General features: G+C 39.3%; 1 protein-coding gene across 1 annotated transcript in view; it reads left to right on the forward strand.

The window, feature by feature from the left end:
* The window catches only part of HERC1 (HECT and RLD domain containing E3 ubiquitin protein ligase family member 1), a 171,383-nt gene that overhangs the window by 144,525 nt on the left and 10,065 nt on the right, over positions 1–16,793 (forward strand). Inside the window, 14 exon segments of the mRNA XM_033108207.1 lie at positions 1,250–1,396; positions 1,745–1,846; positions 2,886–3,059; positions 4,265–4,558; positions 5,647–5,712; positions 5,884–6,009; positions 6,860–6,998; positions 8,026–8,207; positions 8,910–9,065; positions 9,842–9,964; positions 11,094–11,196; positions 12,719–12,888; positions 14,206–14,344; positions 16,175–16,344. Of these exon segments, the coding sequence (XP_032964098.1) occupies positions 1,250–1,396; positions 1,745–1,846; positions 2,886–3,059; positions 4,265–4,558; positions 5,647–5,712; positions 5,884–6,009; positions 6,860–6,998; positions 8,026–8,207; positions 8,910–9,065; positions 9,842–9,964; positions 11,094–11,196; positions 12,719–12,888; positions 14,206–14,344; positions 16,175–16,344 (2,091 nt within the window).

Below are 16,793 nucleotides of genomic sequence, written 5' to 3' on the forward strand. Positions count from 1 at the left end.
ATCATTTATAATAATGGGTGTAATGGACACTACAAATAGACAAGTCCAAAGTTAGGTCTTTGGTTCAGTGAGATAGGACCGCCACAGGAGCACACCTATCCAAAGTATTAATATCTCCTCCTGATACCAGAATTCCCCCTATGAAGAACAATTTATTTACCTTAACCAGAGGGTACAAATTCAGATAGATGCTTACAGGGCTAATAATCTAGGCACATAATATAAATTCCTGTAGCTGGGAGTTGAAAGGTGTGGAGAGGGTTTTAAAAAAAAACCCAGAAATGCTCATGCTTCATAAAATAGGCACATTACTAAAAAGCTGATCTTCACCCTCAAGAAATGAGAGCCTATTGTTACTAAATTGTCTAATTTTTTTTTGATAGAAGCTAAAAACTCCAATGTTTTAAGTAACATCTCCCAATGTTAAACATTGGTACCTGATTTAAGATTCTTTACAGCACTGGGTGGCCAATGCAATTGCATCCCTGAGCTACCAGTTTGCAGCCTCTGTTGCTGTTTCTTTTGTCCATGACACAAAATCCCTGAAAGAAATACTATGCTTTATGTGATCTTTGGGTAAATGTATACACCTGGTATTACATTCTGTCATAACTAGAAGGAAGAGGGAGCTCGGGCAGGGAGAAAGAGGTAAGGAGGGCTGGGTAGGTAACTCACTAATGGGAGGAAAATATCACAGAGGTGGAGGTAGAAGCACTAAAGATAAATCTAGTTTGTTCTTTATGCTAGAGAGTATTTGGACAGGCCTTACCTATCTTACTTCTAAAACCTGCAGAGCAAATACGGGATTAGACATCACATGACAGAACCACTTGTAGCAAATAGATGTACCTGTTTGTATCGAGCCAGCATGTACAATTCACAAATGTTAGAGGCTAAAAATGAAAACTACATAGTTAAATTTGTGAAATTAAAACGCTCATTAAGAAGTAGAAGTTACAGTTTACTTATCTCTGAGGGATTATTGGAATTTAGGAATATAGTCATTTCTGCCAGGTTGAAGAGTAAGAAGTTAGCTTAGCAGTGTTTCAAAAAAGATGAAACTCACCTTTAACAAAGGAGAACCAGGTTAATATTTTATTTTCTCAGTTAGCTTAATCTTTCTGAGAGTTGTCCTTCCCTCTTCCCCAGTATTATACTGAAATACAAAATTTCCAAGAATGAATTATTAATGTTGAATTTATAAATTATTTTAATCTTAATATATGTTAAAAACAAAAATGAATTGCAGGATGGATATAGGAAACCAGCCGGAGTCAAGTGTGTTTATCAGCTGCGGGGACACATCACCCCCGTTCGGACCGTTGCCTTTAGTTCTGATGGGTTGGCCCTGGTGTCTGGTGGACTAGGTGGGCTCATGAACATTTGGTCTTTAAGGGTAAGAGTATAGATGTTATTTTTATCTTAAGAAATGTTTTTCATTAACTTACATATGATAAAAATTAACCCAATCAATCCTAGGCATATTTTATGTAGTAATATCTTGAATACTGGAAAACTCCTTTCAGAATCCTCTGCCCTTTAATTTTTTTTTTTATTGATGATAAGTTCTTTTAAAGTCATCAAGGCCCTATAAAATTGGGTATTAGGTATGTCATTGGACATCATCAAATTTAGCTGAAATGTAGATTTTAGAATATGTTTTTATGAATGTAAAGTATAAATTTAAAATGTAAATAATTAGCCAAGGTTAAGTAATGCATAATATAAATACATCTCATTTTAGGATGGCTCTGTCTTACAAACTGTTGTGATAGGCTCTGGAGCTATTCACACCACAGTATGGATTCCAGATGTTGGGGTTGCTGCTTGTTCAAATAGATCAAAGGTAATTTCAGTTATATCAAATCATAGGGTATAAGGCTGTAAGGTATCTTAGAAATCATAGTCCAAACATCCCACTTTACAGGAGAAAACAGATATTCAGAGGGATTATTTCTTGCCCAAGATAAAGAAACTATTTAGTGGCAGAAAGAAAAGTAGAACCCACCCAAGTCTCCTGATTTATAATCTAGTACTCTTTCTATTATACCCCAGACTTCAGTGAAGTGCTTAGTTATTGAATGACTTCATCTCCATTGTAAGTTATAAAGTGGATTTTGACTTTCTACCATGAGTTTTGAGATAGCACTAAATTATCTCAAAAGAACTTTCTCTGAAAAGAAGGACCATCTCAAAGACATTTAACTCAAGTATACACAATATATTTTGGTTTCCAAATTTAATATTCTAGTAAAAAAAAAATACTAGCCCCCTACTGCTGTGAAGTAAGTAATTCTATGACATTATCCCCTTTAATATTGCCTTTTATACCCTTAATGAATAGAGCCACTGTGTTTCTCTGGTTTACATTCTGTGTGGTTAAATGATACTAAAATAGACCTGTAAACCTGCATGAGTAGTCCCACTAGAAGTAAGATACAGAACCAGACTCTAGGCAGTAATGGCCTATGTAGAATAAACCATAGAGCCACAGTTCGAGTAGTGCTGCTTCTTTTGCATATATGTCCCTCAGCAGACAGAGTACTACTTCCTTTAGTATCCCTGTGGTCATGTCAGACTTTTAAAATATGCTAGATACTTTGTCCTCCAAGTCCTATGTAATAGCAAATAATTCCTGTTGTCTCTTAGAAGAATCAGCTAATCCAAGGTAGTTCACAAATTTTATCGTTCTTTTTCACTTGTTTTTACTTAGGCAAAATTTAGGATGTTTTGAAGTTCATAGGCATTAAAAGTACAGCATAAAATGTCCAAAAAGCAAACATGTTTAATGCAATTACTGGAAGGAATATCTCAGATGTGAATGGTGATAGAATTTTTTATCCTTTATTTAAACAAATCATGTGACATGATTTATTTTCCATCAGGATGTTTTGGTTGTGAATTGTACCCCAGAATGGGCTGCTGCCAATCATGTTTTAGCAACCTGTAGGACAGCACTGAAACAGCAAGGTGTTCTGGGATTAAACATGGCTCCCTGCATGAGAGCGTTTCTGGAGCGGCTACCCATGATGCTTCAGGAGCAGTATGCCTATGAAAAGGTGATTGATTTCACTAATTCCTACAGATCTGGTGCTTTGGAATTTGAGTTACAGTTTTGAATTTACCCCTTAAGAGGATGAGGTCTGAAGAAAATACATGGGGCTATTTGGGCAGAATTAAATGAAGATAAGTCATGCTTAAAACAGTTGTTCAATAATCCTAAATTCAATACTCCTACTTTATTTTAGTGAGAATAAAGTTTTAAAATAACCGTCAAATTTGAATGGTGTTTTTATATCATTCTTTTTCAGATTATTTATTCACTCCAAAACTTCTTAAAATACCTGTGCCTCAGAGTATTGTCTTCCCATTTTTTTTTACCTATATATCTATTTTTGTGTGGTTTTGCCATCCCAGAGTTGGGAGGTGGGAGTGGATATGGCTGTCAGAGTGAACATCTTTTCCCCACATCAGGTGAATCCTTGTGGAAAGTTGTATGGAAAAGCTAAGTTTGACTGAGTAGGGTCATTAAATACTAGAATGAGGAATTACAGAATTTGTTCCTGTGTAGCCTGTCTTCCAGGCCTTACTAGTCACAGTGTGCTACCCGTCGGTAGAGCGATTTGGGTTTGGTTTGGGAATTTTTTGCCAAGCTACATTAATATAATCAACTGTTACCACACCCAGTTAATTTCACTGATGCATTTGCCCACAATTTATTTTCTGAATCATGTAGTCTGTCACAGAGTTGCTCTACTACAACTAGGAAGCACCATGAAAGAAGGATTTTCTTTTGGCGGCTACCAGAGTTCTCTTGGTAAATGAGGAATTGTGAGAGGGAGCAGCTCTCCGTGATTCAGTTGTTATCTGTTTGCCTTTTTTTTTTTCTAAATGAAGATAAACTACTGAAAATATACTAAACAATATGATATCCTGAATTGGATTCTGGAACAGAAAAGGGGTATTAATGGGAAACCAAATAAAGTTGTGTTGTTTATTTAGTATTGTACCAGTGTTAATTTCTTAGTTTTGATCAATGCATCAGTTATGGAAGATGTTAACATTAGAGGAAGTTGGGTGAAGGGTTTACAGGAATTCTCTACTGTCTCTACAACTCTCTGTATATCTAACGTTATTTCATAGTAAAAAGCTTAAAAAACAGTGAACTTAAAAAATAAAATTACAGGCTATCAGATTGCAGTAGATTAATTTAAAATATTTGTCAGAGGTTCTTCAGCGTAATGTCCTTGCATTTTTCTCTTAGCCTCATGTGGTTTGTGGTGACCAGCTTGTTCACAGCCCCTATATGCAGTGTCTGGCTTCCCTTGCTGTGGGACTTCATCTGGACCAGCTGTTGTGTAACCCTCCAGTGCCACCACACCACCAGCACTGTCTCCCTGACCCTGCATCCTGGAATCCGAATGAGTGGGCCTGGTTAGAATGTTTCTCAACCACCATAAAAGCTGCTGAAGCCCTGACCAATGGAGCACAGTTTCCAGAATCTTTTACTGTTCCAGATCTAGAACCTGTTCCAGAGGATGAACTTGTATTCCTAATGGTAAGTGTAATAGAAACTGCTGTTCTTTGTGGCTGAGATTGTATCATGGGTGTTTAGCATGTAGCAGCTCCTCAGTAAGTATTTGCTAGCTTGAATAGCTAGAAACATACCCTTAGATAAACTTAAAACGTTTTGCTTTCAGGTAGTCACTTTTGATCTGCTGTCAGGCCTCTGTGGTGACAGGGATTGATTATATGAGAACTAGAGCTCTTATAAACTTGCTAGCTCTCAATGACATAGTCCCATATTTTCCCTTTTTTTTTTTTTTTTGTTCATAAGTGCCTGTAAGTACCTTATTTGTATATATTTTAGCATCTTTTCCTGGTCATCTTGTAAGGTTTATTTCATGTATAGATTCTAAGTTATTTGGCACTTCAATCATGTTTGTAATCACCATGAAATAAGAATATGGAAGAGCATTCTGATTGTATTTGAGTGTCTAGCAATATAAACTATAATGTAGGTACTGCAGGCCGGCACGTGATCCAACACCCCCTGGACTTAATTAAAGTTTATATATACAAATATTTGAATTTATAAATATAGATAAAATATAAACAGACATGAATTGAGGAAAATTATCTAAATGAGAACACTTTAATTAGGAAATGTCCTTCTGACCCCATTTGCCCCAAATCTGTCATTTTGTAGATGAGGAAACTAAAGCCCAGAAAGATGAGGTGACCAGCTCAAAGCTATACAGCAAGTTTATGGGACAGTGGCTCCTGGACATGACCTTATTCCTTTGGGTGCTCAGAAAACATAAATGGTTAGCTTTGAATCACCAAGGTGATAGTGATAGTTGATAGTGAAAGTGTTTATAATAAAGGGAAATACTAATAACAATGTCTAAAATCAAGTTTGGCATGATTATAAAACTGGCTTAATTTCTCATATTACCAAGTTCTTTTTTGTAAAGACTAAGTTTTAGAAGAAGACTTAGTTGTTATTAGGTTGGTGCAAAAGTAATTGCGGTTTTTGCTATTTCAATCTTTTAAACCGCAATTACTTTTGCACCAACCTAATAGTTAAGAACAGGTAAATTGTGATTAAGCAAGATTGATCCTGACATTTGCCCTGTCTTACAGGATAACAGTAAATGGATTAATGGCATGGATGAACAGATTATGTCTTGGGCAACGTCCAGACCTGAGGTCAGTAAAGATGGACATCACTATATGGTGGTTCCAGTAAATCTTCTGATTGTAAATGCTTGTGTGTTTGTGTCCTTGTGTCTCCCACAGAGACCAGCACACACTTGGTACCCAGCACCTGCTTGTTTGAATGAATGAGAATCTAATTTTGAGATGATTGTTGTTTTCTAGGACTGGCACCTTGGAGGTAAATGTGATGTGTACTTATGGGGTGCTGGCAGGCATGGACAACTGGCAGAAGCTGGAAGAAACGTAATGGTACCTGCAGCAGCTCCCTCATTCTCACAGGCCCAACAGGTAACTATCAGGGTAAAAATATGGAGAAGAAACTTGGAAACTGACAGTTCTGTCTGATTCCTTTGCTGTCAGTAACACTGAGGGATAAAATCTGTGCATTTCATAGTCTATTGTAAGGAATCACTAAAGAAAGGCATGATGTTATAGCTTCCAAAAAAAGGCTTTCCTAAGGTTTTTATCAGACTAAAGTTGTATTAATAAGTTTCTAAATTTTTCTTGCTTTCACGTCTAATAAATTAGCATCTTGAAACATTAGGCTTTTCCAATACTTATTTATAGAAGATACTTCAAATTATCGATTCCCTCTTTGGAGCTATAGACTTACTCGGATCTTTAACTAGATTTCATTGACACCCCTCCCCTCTTCTAATAATTGTGTGCTATATATCCAAACCTTTCCTGAGGCCACTGCTTTCTCTTTCGTTCTTCTCTACCTCAGTAAGTCCCAGAATGCACTATTCTTTCTCATGTATATCCCTTCCAGTTTATACCTCTTGCTGACCTCTAGTCTTTCATATTTCTCGGTCATCCTTTCCTCTTTCTCATTTTATCTACTTTGTTGTTAATATTATTTAATCTCTTCACAATTGGCTGAAATCCCTGTAAATATCATAGTTCAAACTATCTTAAAAACTCAGGTGAGCCTCATACATCTCTTAGTTAAGTAAGCAGTTTTGTAACAATTAAGGGCTTACAGGAACCCCATAGTTACATTAACCCTTCCCCTGTAGTGAAAGGATAAAAAAAATTGATGACGGTATCTTAGGTATAAATGAAATTATTTTAAATATTTGCATGTTAAAGCTATATAATAAAGGATAATATATTTAGCTGTATGTTTTTATACTAGGTCATATGTGGTCAGAATTGTACGTTTGTCATCCAAGCCAATGGCACAGTGTTGGCTTGTGGGGAAGGAAGTTATGGCAGATTAGGACAAGGAAATTCAGATGACCTTCATGTGCTGACAGTTATTTCAGCCTTACAAGGTAAAATTATCCTCAATTAAAAGTTGGTCAGAAACTAATGGCCTAACTGTAGGAATGTTTGCTTATGCTGGAGCTCATCTCAAACTTTCCCTAGATAGTCATATAGGGGTTTCACTTATGTTGAGATTCTCTTTTAGGCATGTACAGCCCTAATTCCCATATTTTAAGCTATATTATTTTGCAAGTTATTTATCGTAGCAATGGTAGAATTCAATGGTATGAATAACTTGTTTTAAGACCCACTAAAGAATATAAACAAATTCTTTAAAAATTGCAAAACTATAATTAGGCAACTGTTAATAGCAGTAGCAGTCATGCATGTGTTCCATTAAAATTAAAAATCCATTTATATGGGAATGTACTAAAGACTTTAAGGGCATCTCTGTCAGAGTTCTCTATGACTTAGAAAAAGAATACCTCTGGAGAAACCACTGCAGGAGCTTGTTCTTAAATTTTACTGACTCTGAAGCCTACACAAAGAGCAAAGAGAGTTTTTCTTTTTTTCAAGTTAAAGAGTACAAGTCACAAGGAGTTTAGAACCAATTCCTGAGTAGCTCTTGAGTTCTTGAGATCCAAGTGTGAAGAGCATAGCAGTGAGGGTGGGAGGGCTTGGTTCCTATCTGGTTCTACTACATCCTGCCTCTGGGACCTTGCACAAGTTACTAGACCTTTTTGTGACTCAGTTCCCCCAGTTGTAAAAGTGGTGACAATAATATCTGCCTCATAGGTTCTATGCGAAGATAGAAAATGAGGTAATCCGTTAAAGTGTTTATAGGAGTAGCTAGAACATAGTGCTTTTTATAACTGCTCCTGTCACCCTCCTCTTCCTTGTCACATCATTATTTTATATGACTGCTCCCAATTTGCTAGGCTATTTATGCAAATTTGATTTAAAATTAAGAAATTGTTTTTATTTCTGTAGTCCCATTTTGGCATATTTCGATTCAGAGAATATTCTTTACCAGCTGCAAGTAAAGAGGGGAGTTTAACATACAGTGACTCTTACTGGGTTTCTGCTCTGTTCCAGGCTTTGTGGTGACTCAGCTGGTGACGTCTTGTGGTTCCGATGGGCACTCGATGGCCCTGACGGAAAGTGGTGAGGTCTTTAGCTGGGGAGATGGTGATTATGGCAAACTCGGCCATGGGAACAGCGACAGGCAGCGGCGACCCAGGCAGATTGAGGCCTTACAAGGAGAAGAAGTGGTGCAGGTCAGGCAGGACATGGATAAGTTTGCCTTTGAATGCCTGTGAATGTGAACGTACTAGTTGTCAATTCAAATTTAGGTAATGGGAAATAACAGTAAAAATATATTACACAATCGTAAGAGAGTCACTGTATCTGATTGTTCATATTCATTCTGTCAGCATCTGACTGGCTTTGGAATTAGAATGGACTCCTTTTTCCTGAGCCAGCTGCTTGGCTCACGCTAGGGTGCTGCAGGTCCTTGGAGGAATCATTATGGGATTTAGCTTTTGCCACACAGTTCTTAAGACACCAATAAGTGAAAAGCTTTGCTTTCAGCCTATCATTATTGTCACAAAGGTTGAGTTCATACACATTTTCTGGAAAATCTATTAGTAATCTAAAATAATACTGTAACATTGCATAGCACCTTAGATTTTACAAAGAGTTTCCCCATTCATTATCTCATGTAGTCTGGGTCATCTGTACGCAGCTGAAAAGTAGCAAGTTGTTCCCAGATATGCTGTTTAGCTTGGTCTTCCTGAGGATGGTGAGGTAGATCAGGCGCAGGGGAGCAGGAAAGTCACTGGGCAGGTGTGACATACTGGTCTTGAAGATCCTGATTTGTCAGTGACATTTATTACCATATTAATAACCAAAAATAACTGCTTTCTTTCTTTCTAAGTACCCTTTCTCAAAAATGTTTTTCTCCTTGGTTCTGTCTGTAGATGTCTTGTGGCTTCAAGCACTCTGCAGTGGTAACTTCAGATGGCAAACTGTTTACCTTTGGGAATGGTGACTATGGTCGTCTGGGTCTTGGAAACACCTCTAACAAAAAACTTCCAGAGAGAGTGACTGCACTGGAGGGATATCAGATTGGACAGGCATGGAATTAGTCAATGCTCACTGTATCTGATCATAGTTTCTCATTTCCTTTCTGTGTGCTTAGACACTCTCCTTTCAGGAACAAAAGAATCACCAGTTATATTTAATCTTCTGTACATCTGATGTAATCTGATGCTTGGCCTAATTGATAATTTTTCGTGATTTTTTTCCCTATATGAAAATTCACATTTTAACTCATTTGTTTGTTTGTCATATAAGTTTGTTTGTCGTATTTGATTCCACATTAATTCAAGATGTGAATATTTTAAAAACCCCTCCTAAAGTACTAATACAACTTGATATAAAACCTTTAAAGAATACAGATTTTTGTGACTCCTGTCCAGTAGGCTGGAAGTAGATTGCTGAACTGCTGCATCACTGATAGCTACTGATGTCAGGCAGTAATTGTCCCAGTCCTGTGTACATTGAGACTCTCTCTTAACAAGGAAATAAGATATTTTTATCTTTTTCTGTATCATACCTTAGACTTCTCCGGTGTGAAGGAGTATTTTTGAGTCATATGTACTTCTCCTATCTTCTGTACTCCGTTTCTGAGTTAGCCTCAGATAACTGAAGGGTTTCACATTGAAGAAAAAGTTATTTTTTTGTTTGTGGACATTAGGAATTATTTCTCGTTGACACATTTTGGTTAACATGTAGACTCTTTGGAAACATAACCAAGTTTTTCACTGAAATGAAAAAATGATTCCAGAAACAAGGGTATGTGTTTCAGGTATTATGATTTGCCTTACTGAATACCCTGTTATTTCTCCAGGTGGCTTGTGGCTTAAACCACACCTTAGCAGTGTCAGCCGATGGCTCCATGGTGTGGGCTTTCGGAGATGGGGATTACGGAAAATTAGGCTTAGGAAATTCTACGGCAAAATCTTCGCCTCAGGTCAGTATTGTCTTTAGTGTTTCAGACAACAGTTTTTATTTATGTCAATACCTCTTTTTAGTTGGAGATAATTTACCTTTAACATTTTTGGTAATTCATAATGGAGTTCAGAAGCTTCTGTTGTTTATTCTTAAATGTTCAGCTTTCTAGATCTTGATTTCAATAAGCCATTAATAGCTAAACTGGATGTAAAAATTCTGCAAGGATAAGTGTCTGTCTCTGTATACAGACTGCGTACTGTAGCACTACCTCCCATGTAAAGAAGAAATAGTTATGAACATATTTTCAGGGTGTCTTATAGAGGGAACCATGAACAATCTTTTGTAACCTTCTGCTTGCTGCTGCCATCTCTGCTTATATTACCACTGAATTATACAGGTATGCATCTCCCTTTAAAAAATAATAGAAAGGAAAACCGAGTGCAGAAACAAATAAATTAGAAAATATTATTTACATTATAGAAGTTTTCTTGGCTCTACAGAAGACTTCTTACACAATTATTTTGTTTTCTTAACATACCGGGAGTGCCAAATCGGGGGTGCCAAATAAATGTGTACACATTTTAAGAGATGTTATCTTAAAATGTGTATACATTTTTTGGGCACCCTCTATATATAATAAGCATCATGATTTACAAATATTCAATTTATATTCAACTCCATATTCACCGCTATATATAGTCTGTGACACATGGTAAACTATGGTGAATATTCAGCTTAATTGACAAAGCCAGGAAGCCCTCTCTGGAGAACAGATAAACCAGTTACTGTAACTTCTGAAAGCAGAAAATGTCTAACTGGGAGCAGCCCATGGCTTTACATGATCTTGCAGCGGTCTTTAAAAGGCCACAGGACTCCTAGGTTTCTGTTGCCCAGAGGAATGCTTCCACCTTACATGAGGCCTGGGGATTTTAATCAAATGCCCCATGCACACTTCCTCCCCCAAATTCAGGTAGTTTGACAGCAGCATGGGAAAATGTCATTTGGGAGTATGGATTTGGGTGGAAAGAGGTAAGTAACTGTTAGTATTTTTATTGGAAGATAATCCTTGTGTTTATACATCTCGATAGACAATTCAATAGATTTTTTTTTTCCCTTTTTGAAGTGTGTGTTACACTTTTGTTTTGCAGAAAGTTGATGTCCTTTGTGGAATCGGAATAAAAAAGGTTGCTTGTGGAACCCAGTTTTCTGTTGCATTGACCAAGGATGGTCATGTGTATACCTTTGGCCAAGGTAAGGCATTTTCAAGACATAACATTGCTCGTTTTGTGTGCATATGTATTATACAAACATTTGCCTTCCAGTTTTATAGAAAGTGACCTAAATTGAGTCATTGTTTGCGCTGGGTGATGAGTGCACACTGTGACCTTCATGCGCTAGCTACTTTTCTGCTCCGCTCTATGAACTTTGTCCTAAAGACACTCTCCTCCCCATTGAGGGCCCCTTACGCCAGAGCCTTCACTCTGGTTAGAAGAGTTCTTGCCAAGGCCCTTTCCCCCTCCCTGCTGCCTCCACCGTGCTACCACAAACATGGCTTTGACCACCAGAGCGCCTCTGGATCCTGCCCCACTACCTAGTCCTTCCTGGCACTGGGGGTTCAGGTCTTAGGAGTTCACAGCTATTCAGGGTTCACATCTTGAGCAGGTTCCTAATCTAAACATCCACAGTGGGATTCCCTGGCAAAATATTCTCCTTCTTAAGTATAATTTCTTGGCCAGTTGTGACTGAGGGGTATGTGAGGCAGATGAGAGGAAGCAGAAGAAGTACGCCTGGAGTGAAGTTCTGGTCTTGGAAGAGCATTGGTGCCACTGACTGAGGACAGGGTTTGGGGGGAAGAGGTAAGGAGCTTAGTTTGGGGGCCATATGCTCTAGATATATAGAGAGATTTTCAGCAAGTTATTGGGGATTTGGATCTGGAACTCCAGAGAGACGGGTTATGGAAATGTAGGCTTGCATAATGTATAATGATGTAATTAAAGTCATAGTAATAGCCTCTAAGAAACCCAAGGAGAGCGTACAGAATACAAAAAGAAGAGGCTAGAACTCTAGGGAATGTGAGTAAAGGGCAGGTAAGCACAGGAAGAGGACTCAGGAGAGTTGGATTGAAAGGAGAGGAGAGAGCGGGAGCCAGTGCACCAGAGGGGGCAGGAGGAGCTGAGGCCATGCCATCAGAAGGCTTCACGGGGCTCTGCAGGCTGGAGCCTGAGAAGAGGCTGCTGCAGTTGGCAGTTAGGAGCTACTCATGGCTCTTGACAGTACAGTTACAGTGCAGTGGTGAGAGTGGAAGGTAGGCTGTGGAAGGTGGCCAAGCCAGACAGGACTGGAGGACATGGAGAAACCAGGGCTGGCCTGCACTTTGAGAAGCAAAGGTAAGGGGAGGGGTTGGTTAGAAGTTTGAGGACAAGACAGGCCGAGTAACATCTTTTCTTAGAAAGCAAGAGCTTCAGGCCTTTGTGAACTACACACCAGCCCTCCCAGACATGAGGGTACCGGAGGTGCCTCTTGGTTTGAAATGAGCTACTAATTTTAGATTTAATTGTATTCATTTTTATGAATAAGGACACTGACATTTTACAAAGAAACAGTTTCAAACTTTTCATTCACTCAGAATCCAGTACACCTTATCAAAAGAGCAGCTTTTGCCCCATTGAGTTATATGTCACTGCTATTCCACCATAAAAGTTCAATGACTCTTTAGAAACCATGAAAGGACTGTGCTGTGCCATTCATAAATTTCCTCCTGCTATTTTTTCAGATCGCTTGATAGGCTTGCCAGAGGGGCGTGCTCGCAATCATAATCGACCGCAGCAAATCCCTGTGCTGGCTGGAGTGCTCATAGAAGATGTGGCAGTTGGAGCTGAACACACACTTGCTTTGGCATCAACTGGAGATGTATATGCCTGGGGAAGCAATTCAGAAGGACAGGTAAATATTCATCTTACGTGCTGCTCTCACATCCTAGAAAGCTGACCACATTCCTCATTTGGGAAACAGATAAGTTAGGAAGCTCATCCTGCCTGTCATGGTGCCTCCTGCACCTCACTTGCCGTGGGGCTGGTTCTGTGCGCCCACTTGTGCATACTCATATCTCTTGATTGAGGCCAAGGAAGTATTGCACCGTGGTTTAAGGGAAACATCACAGCAAGGTGATTCAGGGAATTAACTGAGTATATGTACAAGTGTGTGTCTGCATACGTTGCTAGGTGCCTGACACATAGGAAGCAGCACTGTGCAAGTATTGGCTTCTGTCATCATCATCGTCACGGGTAGTACGTGAGGTTAGTTCTGGGAGCATCAGATGATCTGGAAAATGGAAAGAATGAAACAACAATACTTTTATATTTTATAATACTACAGTGTGTACAATACATTCATGTTCGTGCAGGAAGTCTTGTCACCTCCAGTATAAAGAGGAATAAACTGAGCCTCTTAGAGGTTGCGAACAGATGCGAGGTTGATGTGTGTAGCCTACCCTGTATATGGAGGAGGGAGGGACTTCAATGGGAGAGCCTGAGATGCCTGCTAATACACTGGCTTTCACCGCACATCCCCTTCCTCCATCAGTCCTCTCAAATTCAAGGTCCAGTAATATCCCTCATGGCCTCATTCTGGTACTGTTGTCTCCTCATCACTATCATAACAGATGGGGAAGCTCAGCATCGTGGTTGCAGTTTCTTACTGAGAGGGCAGTTGATTTTTGAGGAAACTTCGGGAGGTCCCTGATAGGGCCTTGACAGGATCCTCCGTAATGATGTTGAGGTGCTTAGCTGCTGAAACGCTGGTGTCCCAGTCAGACCCTAAGAGCAGAGATCTAGAGCAGACAGTATGCCTCTGTATGTTTTTATAATTGCTTATTTATTGTTACAAAGGCAATCCGTGTTAAAAACCAAGAAATCATGTGTTTTACGTGAAAGCTCTATAGATCATTCTGTTTGGTTTTTTTTTAACTCTCTAAGAATTAATTACCTCTCTAAAAGTGGAAATCAAGGATGTGTTCAGTCATTAAGACACATCTGCTAAATTTGGAATGGCCTTGTTGTAGCTTGGTTTTTAGGAGACAGTCTGAGCTGTGAGGACTACGTTGATAGAGAAAATCAGTATTAATTTCATTGTTTCCATGCTTGTCTTGGTACAGTTATTAACTTACTTATATCTGCTACCATCTAAGACAAATTTCATCATCTTGGCTTCCTTTCTTCCTCTTTCTAATTGAATCTCTGTGTATTTGTAATTTATCCCCAGCTTGGCCTAGGCCACACCAACCACGTTCGAGAACCGACCTTGGTAACAGTTTTGCAAGGGAAAAACATTCGGCAGATTTCAGCTGGCCGCTGCCACAGTGCTGCATGGACAGCGCCACCGGTCCCACCAAGAGCACCAGGTGAGGGATGAAATACCCATGCTCCTGCACCTTCTCTTTCAGCAGAACCCAGCTGCACTGTCTGCTTGCCAGTTTCAAACTGCATCCAGACATCATTCTGAAACCATCAAACCCCACACAACCAAAGCACTCTTTGTGCTACCAGCACTGTAAATACTTTCACAGCAGGCAGACTTCATTATGAAGCAGTCCCTCTCTGCATATTACTTAGGCAAGCAAAAATTTATAATTTTAGACCATCAACTAAGTATGTTCTTATATAAAATAAAGTAGCTTCCTAAGGCCTACTGTTAAGAATAAAGATTAAAAGCCCTGAGAACATTTGTCAAATTCTTCACTCCAGTTAACCATTTGAAACATGATGCTGTCTGCGCATTGGCACAGAAAAAAAAAAATTGTTGCCATTTTACTCCAGCATGTAACAGTACTGATGGGCTGTTTCTACCTTTTTGTTGTTTGTTTTGCTTTTAATTTATTATGAAATCTTTATAGAGCTACAAAACTATATAAAGAAAAATAAAGTACATATTTGTGTACTTAACCATCCAGCTGTGTACTCCCCGGATTAGATCCATCTTCCATTCCCCACAAATGTAACTGTTGCCTTAAGTGTGGCATTTATCATCCTTACACATTTCTTCATATTTAGGCTGTTTCTTTCCCAGTTCCTCAAGCCCTTTCTTTCTACCATCCTCTGTTGTCTATGGCCTTACAATTTCCCTGAAGCAATCTTGTGCCTGAGAGCTCAGCATTTTCTTCCCTTTTTGCTAACCTCTCTACTTCTAAGCTACAGGTCCTTGGGAAAGACTCTCCAAAGAGGTTTTTATCCTGTTAGATACCCTAAGAGAGCAAGGCAGAACTTGCCAGTAGGTCCAAGCAAGCAGAAGGTGGTTTCTGGCTAACAGAATCCAGAATGAACAGTGCTGCCCACGCACTGACATTTTCAGATACTCAGGGGTTCTCCAAGAGGTTTCCCCTCCTACTTCAGGACAGAGGCTACACAGCATGGTGGGTAAAAGTTCAGACTGGAACCACATTACCTGGGTTGAATCCTGGTGCTTCCACTTACAAGCTGAGTGACTCTGAGACTCAGTTTCCTTGTCTATAAAATGAGGATAATAACAGCACCTATTGTAAAGAGCTACAGGAGTAAATGAACCAATTCCTGTGAAGATCTTAGAATAGTGCCAGGCACATAGAAGTACTCAATAAATGTTAGTTTTTATTAATAATAGTAAAATACCTCTGTGAACTGAGCTGTACAAATCTTTATAGGAAACTCATATAAGTTAAGTATCTTGTTTGTACTCCTTGTGCATTTTTATAAGAGAGTAACCATGGATATAGTTAGTCCTTGTAGTCTTTACTTCTACAGAGCAGCATGCACCCATTTCTTTCATTCTGTCATGGTCACTTTCTGTCAGATCCCTAGTGAGTGTGGGAGGTGGCTCTGCTAAGTTGCTCATTTCCATTTTCCAGAACTTTCTGCCTGGTCTTGACCCACACCAGTGTTATTATGAAGATGACAATTACTGAATATGAACGGAAGAATTTGGGTTTTTCTGTTTTTGTTTTTTTGTGAAGAAACTTAAGTCCCATAGTTAAATGGAAAACTAAATTAAAGGAGAAAAAAACAAGTTTCCATAATAAATTAACAGATAGAGGAATTGATAAATATGTGATAAAGCAAGTATAGCAAAACGTTAATTATAGAGTTTAAGTAGGTGTTCGTTGTGCACTTCACTTTTTTGTGTGTTTGAAAATTTTCAAAATACTGAACATGCAAGCAATGCATTTTCCTTTATCAGTGTCCATTTGCTTTCCGGGCAGGTGTGTCAGTACCGCTGCAGCTGGGCCTGCCCGATGCAGTGCCCCCGCAGTACGGGGCCCTGCGGGAGGTGAGCATTCACACCGCAAGGGCCCGGCTGCGGCTGCTCTACCACTTCTCAGACCTCATGTACTCGTCCTGGAGGCTGCTGAACCTCAGCCCCAACAACCAGGTAAATGCTGGCTTGGGAAATAGTGCCTGTGACATACGTGCTCACCAGGTCTGGGCCTTTCTGAGCCTGTGGAAAATTCTTCCGTGGCTAATAGTTTTTACTCCCAGCACCCAAGAGATGTAGAAAAGACCACAATTCTGTTCGCATGTTATTGTTGGTTCAGTGACAGTCCAGACATTGGTAGTCATGGTACTGGACACACAGTGGTCTTCCTTCTGGGTTTTGGTTTGTCCACCTCAGGGAGGGATGACTGGCTAAGCATGTGTTTTCTGTAAAGTCGGTGAAATGGTTTTAAAGCTTAGGCACACACAGCTGTTAGTACCAGTCAAGGTTCTTATGTAAATGAGTCCACAACATTTAGGAGACTTCTTGCTCTCCTTACAGATGTGCATTCTGGGTCCTGTGGAAGGGTGGGTGGGGGGTGGGGATAAAGTACATTTGGCTGATTT

This window comes from Rhinolophus ferrumequinum, chromosome 6 (genome assembly GCF_004115265.2).
Source record: "Rhinolophus ferrumequinum isolate MPI-CBG mRhiFer1 chromosome 6, mRhiFer1_v1.p, whole genome shotgun sequence".
NCBI lineage: Eukaryota > Metazoa > Chordata > Mammalia > Chiroptera > Rhinolophidae > Rhinolophus > Rhinolophus ferrumequinum.